The sequence below is a fragment of the Leopardus geoffroyi genome, chromosome B2, assembly GCF_018350155.1.
Source record: "Leopardus geoffroyi isolate Oge1 chromosome B2, O.geoffroyi_Oge1_pat1.0, whole genome shotgun sequence".
NCBI classification, from domain to species: Eukaryota; Metazoa; Chordata; class Mammalia; order Carnivora; family Felidae; genus Leopardus; species Leopardus geoffroyi.
This window is the reverse complement of record NC_059332.1, coordinates 50,756,695-50,767,731: the sequence shown is the minus strand read 5'-3', so window position 1 is coordinate 50,767,731 and position 11,037 is coordinate 50,756,695. Positions and strand designations below refer to the sequence as shown.

Below are 11,037 nucleotides of genomic sequence, written 5' to 3'. Positions count from 1 at the left end.
CAACTGTCATTTTAGGAAACTTACAGTTTACAACACATCTGCTCTTCACAGTATTTTTTTTTTTTAATTTTTTTTTTCAACGTTTATTTATTTTTGGGACAGAGAGAGACAGAGCATGAATAGGGGAGGGGCAGAGAGAGAGGGAGACACAGAATCGGAAACAGGCTCCAGGCTCTGAGCCATCAGCCCAGAGCCCGACGCGGGGCTCGAACTCACGGACCGCGAGATCGTGACCTGGCTGAAGTCGGACGCTTAACCAACTGCGCCACCCAGGCGCCCCACTTCACAGTATTTTTTGAAGAATGTTTTATCACTGTCCAAAGAGTTTATTTATTTATTTATTTTGAAAGAGACCAAGTGGGGGAAGAGCAGGGAGAGAGAGGGACAGAGAGAAAGCCCCAAGCAGGTTCTGCACTGATAGCACAGAGCCCAACGTGGGGCTCAACTCACGAACCGTGAGATCGTGATCTGAGCCGAGATCAAGAGTTGGACACTCAACCAACTGAGCCACCCAGGCACCCCTCACTGTCTCCATTTTAGAAAAGAGCAAAATGAGGCTTCAGAGACAAAGTCACTTACCCAGGGTCTTGTGTTACGAAGTTCTTTGGCATGTTCTAAACTTGAGATCTAACTCAGTAAACACCAACTTTCCCATGCTGCCCTTCCATTCTAATGTTGATGTTTGCTTTTTTCCTTCTAAAATGCTTTTTTCTCATAGTCTATTTTGTGCTTTCTTGTTGGGGAATCAAAGGAGAAGCACCCTGTCTTCTTGTGAACCTTATAGAATCTTCTCTCTGAGCTTTTAGAATCTTCTTGATGAAAAGTCTTATATCATGCCAGGTCTCTGAGGGCTATGGGGATGGACACAATCTAAGCTTGAGTATAGAGACTACTTAATGATTGTCATTCTTTTTTTTTTAATATTAAATTTATTGTCAAATTGGTTTTCATACAACACCCAGTGCTCATCCCAACAGGTGCCCTCCTCAATACCCATTACCTACCCTACCCTCCCTCCCACCCCCCATCAACCCTCAGTTTATTCTCAGTTTTTAAGAGTCTTTTATGTTTTGATTGTCATTCTTAAGAACTAGGAGGGATCTGTCAAATGCAGGATCTATGCACCAAAGGGCCAAAGGAATGTGAGGCTCAGCATCAGTGACTAACATTTATTTAGAGTGTAATCCATGGTTGGTGCTGTGCTTAGTATTTTTGTATATTATCTTCTCAGAACCACTCTTGAGGTAGGCAGGTCTCATTATCCTTCTGCAGATGAAGAAACAGAAGCAGAGAAAGGCCAGCAACATATGCTATAAGGATTGAATGGAATGTCTCTCTGACCTTTTTGAGGAGAGCTTAGATGTTCATGTATCGGAAATACTGCCAGTGGCTGGGCAATAAACAGAAGTTTCCAGCCAAAGTAAACTCTTCCTTATTCCTCTGCCTTGTTTGAGGCCCATGGATATGCTGGTAGAGAAAAAGGAAGACAATCTCCCCAGGAGAGACAGCAGCTCTCAGAACCCTCCCTAACCAGGCCTCCTCAGTTTTCCCAATGCTTATCTCTGGTGCCTTTGCCTAAACCCTTAGCATTCCCAATAAGGTATCTACAGTGTGGTATGAGACATTATCTCACTACCCTGCCACGATGTTTTCCACTGTGATTGTGTAAGAGCACAAAAATATTACTTCACCCTCAAAAATTCTTTGTTTTTAATGTTTATTTATTTATTTATTTATTATTTTTTTTTTTTAAATTTTTTTTTTTTTCCACGCTTTTATTTATTTTTGGGACAGAGAGAGACAGAGCATGAACGGGGGAGGGGCAGAGAGAGAGGGAGACACAGAATCGGAAACAGGCTCCAGGCTCTGAGCCATCAGCCCAGAGCCCGACGCGGGGCTCGAACTCCCGGACCGCGAGATCGTGACCTGGCTGAAGTCGGACGCTTAACCGACTGCGCCACCCAGGCGCCCCTATTTATTTATTTTTGAGAGAGAGCACAAGCAGGAGAGGGACAGAGAGAGAAGGAGACACAGAATCTGAAGGAGGCTCTGTGCTCCAGGCTCCGAGCTGTCAGCACAGAGCCCGACACAGGGCTCGAACTCACAAACCATGAGATTATGACCTGAGCCAGAGTCAGATGCTTAACCAACTGAACCACCCAGACACCCCTCACCCTCAAAAATTCTTAGTGGGAAATGGTCAGTTAAGTCTTATCACCATGTTCTAGAGAAACATCAGTGGGGTAGAATTCAGGGGAAGCCGGGAGACTTCCAACTTCCGAAATTACAACTCATTTTGGTCCGGGGAGCAAGTCTTCTGTAGACACAGCATCTTCTGTTCCTGCCGCCGCGCTGTGCCCAGATCCTGCCGTCAGAACGAAACCCTGGTTGGTCTTTGCCAAAGGTCTCTCGGCAGCTCTTGGTGCCAAACCATCTTCGCATCTATGAACAGTTGTGTTTTCTCGCTTAAAATACAGCAACATTGTTTGTGTTTCTGTCAGAACGTGAAAAAGACCGACTGGTTCCAGGAGTGGCCAGATTCCTACGAGAAGCACATCTACAGCTCAGAGGACAGGAATGCGCAGCGGCACCTGAGCAGCTGGGCCATGCGCAACACCAACAACCACAACTCGCGCATCCTCAAGAAGTCCTGCCTGGGCGTGGTGGTGTGCAGCCGTGACTGCTCCGCCGAGGAGGGGCGCAAGATCTACCTGAGACCGGCCATCTGCGACAAAGCCCGGCAGAAGCAGCAGAGTGAGTAGGGTCCCCTGGCACAGTGAGGAAGCTGACATCCACTAGGAGTCTCCTCCCCAGAGGCCAGCACATCCCAGCACATCCCAGCACATCCCGAGGGGTGTGGAGTGTGTGGAGACCAAGGTTGTTCCTTATGTAGAACACATTATGGAGAGCCGACCAGCCTCCTCAACCCCCAGTATCTGCCCCACGGATCTGCCGTGCCCAGAGCACCCACCAGTAAAACTGCTCCCCTGGGTCAAGGCACCTGACTCCAGGCCTCTGTTACAAAGCAGACGTGTCACTTCAGGGGCGGACGTGAGTTCATCGTGCACCCACAGAAAGTTTAGGTGAAAGTTGTTCGCCACACTTGCCATCTTGGGGAATGGGGCCGAAGATGAACTCAGTGAATGCTTTGATCTGGAGTGGGAGCGGCAGGGCTAAGTTTGAGATGAGACTCCATTCCACATCCTTTAGATCCATGCCATAATCACGTTTGCTTGGTTTTCCTTTATCGTGTTCCTGGGATTTTGAAGCAGATACGTTCAGCATTCCCTGTGTCTTGCCCACTCCAGCCCCCAAGTTACCTCACGTTCTGTTCTTGTAATTTGTCTTTAAAACTTGCTCTCAGGAAAGGATCTGCTATCAGTCATTTACACTTTAATGAAAATTTCGTGGCTGTGCTCTTTCTCTCCTGTGACTTTGCTCCTTGACCCTTAATTCTAATTATGAAGTGAGAGAATTCTTTCCTCTTCTCTACCAAGAATTTCAGGTATCAGTAAATAAGTAGGGAGGGATTTTCTGCTCAAAGAGCTCTCCCCTGATCTGTGAAATACCCTGCTGTGGAAGAAACTGCTTCCTTTTCCCCCTGTGTGAGACCTGGGCTGGGACACTTCAATGGCCAGGCCTCCTAGGGTCAGGGGTAATGCCCAGGAGGGGATGAAAGCTCATAAAGCTGTGCCCACCTATATTCTCTGCCATCCTGGAATCAGGCCTGCACTGCTAGAGTCGCACAGACTCAGGAGTCAGTTGACATGGCCTCCCTCCTCTGCTCTCTTACAGGGAAACGCTGTCCCAACTGCGATGGGCCTCTCAAGCTGATTCCTTGCCGAGGCCATGGGGGCTTCCCGGTCACCAACTTCTGGAGGCACGATGGACGCTTCATATTTTTCCAGGTTGGACTGGATTTAGAGTGAGGAGATGCCATTTCTCTTTCATTCAAGAAATGTGTACAGAGCACAGGGAGAAGTTTCGTACAGGAGGTGGACGGGTGGACGAGAGCCTGTACCAAGCCTGAGGCCCACGCTGGGCAAGCAGATGTCTGTACCCATACCTCAGCAGACGCACCATGTACCAGGGAGCCGGCTGACTCTGCCTCGGGCTTCTTGGGGGAAGCAGCTGTCAGTACTCCTATCCCACTAGGGCTAGCACAGTGCAGGGGCATGCAGTCAGCTTCAACAGACCCGAGGTCAAATACCAGCTCTGACCTCTAACCGACTCTGTAAACCTAAACATGTTACTTTGCTCCCCTAAACCCACAGTTTTACATAAAATGTGGATGTTAAGAAGGACTTTACGGGGGGCGGTGGTGTAAACAGGATAGAGCGTGGCCTCTGATGGCAGACTGCCTGGGTGTCAGGATCAGTGTCCCTGCAGAAAGAAAATGTCCTGATTTGCTAGGGTGTCACCAGCCATTTTTAACAGCCAGCTCACAGAATTCCTGAAGGTCCTAGAGCTGGCTCCCCACTTGCTAAGGAGGTTGCCTGGCTGGTATGGTTTCTCCATGCTTCAGTTTCCTACTCTGTGAGCGGGGGACAGTAATAATGGTGGTAATACTAATGTGCTTCAAGGTAAAATGAGATCATGTGTTTGTGACCCCATCCTCTACGTACCATAGGAAGCACTTAGAAAGTGGCCCTTGTGATCATTGTGGATATGACTTGGCCAGGTGTGCAAGAGGCACCATGGGAGGAAGGGGCACCATGACCAAAGGCAGGCAGGAAAGCACATGGTGAGTTTAAGAGGTCTCATCAGTCTCATGACAGTCATCAATGGCAACAACGCCCCGTCAGGTGGCAGGGCACAGGATAAGCCTTTATATACCGTGAAGTACAATCTTGCTATTTATTTTACCTCCCTGTCTCCTATAAGTCAAAGGGAGAACACGATCATCCCAAGCCAGAAACCAAGTTGGAAGCTGAGGCAAGAAGAACAATGAAGAGGGCACAGACGGCATCCTCCTCTGTCTCCTTAAAGCTGAAGGGGAGCCCAGAGACAAAGGTAACATGTCCCCCTATTTGTTCAAAATGTACAACTCACCACCCATGTGGTGGGAGCCATAGATGTCCCTGGTCCCTTCCCACCTACCAATGAAGTCAAATCATACTATCCAGCTCATCTACAAGCTAGCATCCACCAAACAAATGGAATCTGGGGGTTTCCTCTTAATTTCTACCATCTTTGTGGTATGTTCTCAAATGTTCATTAAATCCATATATTTTTAGAATCATCGTCCCCACTACAATTGGAAAAAGAGATTTGGATTAGTACTTAACCTATATTTGGCACTTTATCTTTCGGTTCTATCAGAAAGGAACCTAAAATGATCTCCACAAAATAATTAGCCTTGTGTTTAGAATTTTTCCCCCAAATTTCCATTCTTCCCCTAAATAGAATATTTCCTCAGCACATTGTCTCAAGATGAAAAACCCATTGTTCTGAAAATAATGGCCATCTGGAGGGTTGGGGTGGGAAAGCCAAACTGTGAAGTGAAGTCTGTGGGTCTGTGGGCATCATACCATAGGTTTGTGGGTATGTCTGCCTCACAGTGGTGCTAATTCCTGTATTTTACTACTGCTCAGGGCTCTACATTTCTTTTCATGAGAACAGAAATGGAGTCAGTCCATCCCTAGAGGTTGTAAATGTGTCTCACATAGTAAAAATTGTCATTTGAGTCTGTAGGGAAATGTGAGTCCTTGAAACCAAATGGCTGGTCCCTCGTCCCTTCTCCAAGCCATGGGACAGGTTGAAGGACATTTCTTCCCAGTCACTCTGGCTGGTCATGGTCTCTCCACCTCTACCCTCTTGTTACATAAACAAAAGGATAACTTAATTCTCAACCAGATTCTTTTCCTGTGACTTACTGGAAGGTAGTACACTTCCTTCATTTATAAAAATAAATTTACTACTTATATATTCTACAGGTCCTATTTATGATTCAACAAAATTCCCATGAGTTCAGAGAAAAATCTTGAAGGAAAAAAATAAATAACCCTAGTCTCTCAGACTGGAAACAGCACTAAAATACAGGGAAGTCAAGGAGGGAAGTGATATGTATGTGTGTGTGTGTGTGTGTGTGTGTGTGTGTGTGTGTGAGAGAGAGAGAGAGAGAGAGAGAGAGATCCCCTGAGAGTTATACTGAGTATAATATAAATCTTTGAAGCCATGACTTGATTTTTCTTAAATAGTCTCTTGCAAGTTCCTCACAAAGGCAGTTAGAATATCAGATTTGTGCTTGAGGATGAAACATTTTATTTTTTTATGATTTTTTTTTTCAATGTTTATTTTTGAGAGCAAGAGAAGAGAGTGTGAGCGGGGGAGGGGCAGAGAGAGAGGGAGACACAGAATCCCAAGCAGGCTCCAGCCTCTCAGCTGTCAGCACAGAGACCGACATGGGGTTCGAGCTCACAAACTGTGAGATCATGACTTGAGCTGAAGTTGAACACTTAACCAACTGAGCCACTCAGGCGCCCTGAGGATGAAACATTTTAAACACACTCACTCTCCTCAGAGTAAAAGGAGTAAGAGTAATTCGACTCTTACTGGTTAGTAGGCTTTAGAGTGGAAATGGAAGAAGCTTCTTTCAGGCTTTAAGTAGTTGTGGTAAGACTCCCCTGTGCATTTGTGCTTCAAGTATGTGAGGAATGAGGAAAATCGGACGGAGCACTGATTTGTGTGGAGTAACTCTGGGTGCCTGTGGTAGTTGTGTCAATTTGCTTAACTTATTAATGTGAGCTTTTCACTTTCCTTTCTAGTCTCTTCCAGGTGAAACACAAAGTTGGGGAAGTTTACCTTTAACTTGGTCTATCCAGGAAGGCATCCAATTGCCTGGTAGTTACGGTGGACGTTTAATAGCTAACACTCCCCGGCAGAAGTCACTCAATGATTCCTTATTCTTCTCCAAGAGTTATTGTTTGGGGGGAACCACTGATCTGGTAGACCCTGCTTCTACCTTGGGCCCCACTAAACTCTATGAGAAATGCAAATTGTCCAGTAGTTGGATTTATAATGGTGGGGACCTGCTTCATCCTGTTTCTGGAGTCTTCTCTGACTACGATGATCGGCAAACGTGGAATAAAAACACTGCTTTGGGGAGAAATTCTCTTAATGACAATCGTTGTCCCAATTATCCTTTTGCTTTGACCAGCTGGCCTTATGATTTCTCCCCTTCTCAGAACTCTTCAGAACCCTTTTCCCAGCAGATTCCCGTGGAACCACCTGCAGCCGAAAGTAGCTGTCACCCACTATGGCCAAATCCAGGGGGTGATCTTTACGAAGAGAAGGTGCATGTGGATTTTAACAGCTGCTACCCTTCCACCACATGCCACTCACGTCAGGAAGACCCCTTTCTCCTCACCTATCCCCCCCACCCCCACCATCAATATTCATTGACAGGCAAGAGCAGCGAGTGGGATTTTAATGAAGAAATGAGGGGCATGGGTTTGGATCACTACAACAATGAGATGCTTCTAAACCTCTGTCCTTTAAGATGATCCAAATAGAAATCCTTGGACACTACTAGCAGGCATGTGATTTAGTGCAGACGCTGTGGAAAACAGTTACAGAGGTTCCTCAGAAAACTAAAAGTAGAACTACCATGCGATCCAGCTATTTTCCTTGTAGGTGTGTATCCACAGGAACTGAAATCCTTATCTCAAAGAGGCACCTGCACTCCCCTGTTCACTGCAACATTATTCACAATAACCAAAGTACAGAAACAACCTAAGTGTCCATCAACAGATGAATGGATAAAGAAAATATGGTGTGTATACACACACACACACACACACACACACACGCACGCACACACACACACATATTCAATGGACTACTATTCCGCCACACAAAAGCGAGAAAATCCTACCATTTGGAACGACATGGATGGACCTTGAGGGCATTATGCTAAGTGAAATCAGTCAGACAGAAAAAGACAAATACTGTATGATCTCACTTACACGTGGAATATAAAAAAATAAATGCAGACTCCTAGAGACAGATCAGATTGGTGGGGGATGAGAGGTGGGGGGTAAAATTCAGTGAAGGAGATCAAAGGATACAAACTTCCAGTTTTCAGATAAACTAAGTTCTGGGGATGTAATGTACAACATGATGACTCTGGTTAATAGTACCGTATGGTTGTATATTGGAAAGCTGCTAAGAGAGTGGGTCTTAAATGTTCTTATCACAAGGGAAACAATATTTGTAACTATGTGAAGCAATGGATATTAAGTAAGCTTCTTGTGGTGAAAATTTGGCGGTAATACATATATCGGGTCATTATGTTGTACATCTTAAACCTATACAATGTTATATGTTAATTGTATCTCAATAAAACTGGAAGAAAAGAAAAAGGTGACCCAGATTTTTTACAACCATTCAAAATAACTGTTTTAGTAAATTGCTGAAAGAATTTATTTGGGAAAGAGTTTTCAAAAACATAACCACACATAAATCGAAATTATGACAACAAGCAGAAGGCACAACTTCCTTCCTCACACAAGGAATTTGGGTCCTCCTCCATTCCAGTCTTCCCATGCTTAGTGAGGAACTCGTCCCGTCTGTGGAAGGAAATGGCCTCTGCTTTTTTTTCTCCCCCCACATTACGTGGGGTTCTCGGCACCTCTGCTGCCTTAACTGTTACATTTTCATTGTCCTTGAATCCTATCAAACAGCAGAGATGTGAAAAGCCCACCTACCTAGGAACTCACATATGCCTTCTTGAAAACTGAGGATGAAGCAACAGAGATTAAGGGTAAAAGAGCTTCGGAGGTGTAGAAAGATGAAGATTCTACTACTGAGGTATTTAACGCTTTGTCTAGTATTGTGGGATTCATTCATGAAATATGTGTTTTCTGGTTGATTTCTAAGACTTGTCAAGACAAGGAGTATGAACTAATTGCATCTAAGACCATGAGCAGCAAGACTAAACAGCCACAGGAAGAAAAATCCCCATGGGGCCAAATGGCCTCTTGCTCTTCTGTCCCCACTGCCTTCCCCTTCCGTGAAGGCTTAGATTTTGTCTTATTTACCTTTGTTTTTATAGGGCCTAACCAGTGCCAAGTTCATGATACGTGCTTGAGAAATGCTTTCTTAAAAAGTCCTTATGTAATTAACATGGCCATGGTTGGCCCCCTGTATCTGGATGCCAGTTCCTCTTCTTTGCTAAAGTATTTTATAGTGAAAGATGAGCCTGGACATAGAATCTGGAAAGAACTGTGCAATAAACGAATATTTTCCAAAATTAATTTGCATTGCTATTTGAATGATAACCAATGGACATAATACAAAATTTGGTTCCCGGTCTCCTCCTTAAGGGAATATTGACTCATTTCTTGTCTGTTCTTCCAGATATATATATATAGAGAGAGAGAGAGAGAGACAGAGAGAGACAGAGACAGAGAGAGAGAATCATACCAGGTTCATTGCTAGCATGTCTCTTGTTATTTGGGGACACAATCTGGACATCAGGTCCTTATAAGTACATAGGACCACAATTGCCTCATTTTTAATGGTACAGAATACATTACATGACTGTATTATAGTTAATTTAAATAGTCCCCTATTAGTAGACATTTAGATTGGGTTGAATCTACTTTATTTTTTGTCCAAGTGCATAAAACTTGCATGTTCAGTTTAGCAGAGTTCTAAAGCAAATTCTTATACAAGCACTATCCAGGTCAAGAAATAGAACTTCCTGCTAGTTCAGTAAATCAAGGTCCCCTGGTTGCAGCCCCTAATCTCACCCACTTCTGATCTTAAACCCCTTCCTGCATCCTGAAGGTAATTGCTGGAATGACTTTTTATATTTTTACTGCCTTTTCATGACTATTAAAGAACAGTTTGGCTTTGTCTTTTGGGGGAACTTAACAAATAGAATCATATGGGAGACTGTAAAAAAAAGTATTGAAATATAACATACCTACAGAAGAGTGCACAAATCATAGTCTACAGCTCAATAAATCACAAGCACACACAAATCTAGCCATCACCTGGGTAGCATATATTCTGCTCAACATTGTGTCCGTAAGAATCAGATTGTTGTGTGTAGTTGTAGCTGGTTATCTTCACTGTTACGTTACATTTATTTATTTTTTCTTTTTGGAAGTTTTATTTTTTTGAAGTTTTTTTAAATTTTATTTATTTATTTTGAGAAAGAGAGAGAGAGCACAAGCAGGTGAGGGGCACAAGCAGATGAGAAAAGGAGTGACAGAATCCCAAACAGGCTCTGCACCATCAGTACAAAGCCTGATGCGGGTCTCGAAACTACGAACTGCGAGATCATGACCTGAGTTGAGATCAAGAGTCAGACGTTTAGGGGCGCCTGGGTGGCACAGTCGGTTAAGCGTCCGACTTCAGCCAGGTCACGATCTCGCGGTCCGTGAGTTCGAGCCCCGCGTCGGGCTCTGGGCTGATGGCTCAGAGCCTGGAGCCTGTTTCCGATTCTGTGTCTCCCTCTCTCTCTGCCCCTCCCCCGTTCATGCTCTGTCTCTCTCTGTCCCAAAAATAAATAAACGTTGAAAAAAAAAAAATTAAAAAAAAAAAAAAAAGAGTCAGACGTTTAACCGACTGAACCACCCAGGTGCCCCACATTTATTTTAAGTTTTTTTATTTAAGAAATCTCTACACCCAACGTGGGGCTCAAACTTGACCCTAAGATAAAGAGCCACATGGTAAGCCAGCCAGGTGCTCCTCAATTTATTTTTATTTCACCCCAAATGTCTTTTTCCCATGCTCTAAAATAAGGTGTCTGCTTGCTAAAAATTTTGGCTCAAAATTCTTTGAGAAAGTAGTGTGTCATGAAATTCAGCTCCTCTCTGAGATTTCCAGGATTTTGTATCTCTTCATCCTGCATGGTCCTTGAGTATATACAACCACTGGATCTGAGAGTTTGAGCTAAGTTTAAAGGTCACTTATGCAACAAGTGTCTGAAGACACAAGAATCTCTCTTACTATTTGCCAAACAAAAGTTTACCCAGCATGTTTTCATTGCTTTGCAGAGAAGGGAGGTTCTTTTCTTTAGAGCAT

At 44.3% G+C, this 11,037-nt stretch overlaps 1 protein-coding gene across 3 annotated transcripts in view; it reads left to right on the top strand.

Annotated features, from left to right (window-relative positions):
• The window catches only part of GCM1 (glial cells missing transcription factor 1), a 54,346-nt gene extending 44,285 nt beyond the window's left edge, over window positions 1-10,061 (top strand). For all 3 annotated transcript variants that reach the window (XM_045498544.1, XM_045498547.1, XM_045498546.1), the window contains exons 3-6: window positions 2,502-2,754; window positions 3,796-3,908; window positions 4,885-5,013; window positions 6,768-10,061. In XM_045498544.1, the coding sequence (XP_045354500.1) occupies window positions 2,502-2,754; window positions 3,796-3,908; window positions 4,885-5,013; window positions 6,768-7,505 (1,233 nt within the window). In that variant the 3' untranslated portion in view covers window positions 7,506-10,061. The remainder of the gene's footprint in view (window positions 1-2,501; window positions 2,755-3,795; window positions 3,909-4,884; window positions 5,014-6,767) is intronic.
• The last annotated feature ends 976 nt before the right edge of the window (window positions 10,062-11,037 follow it).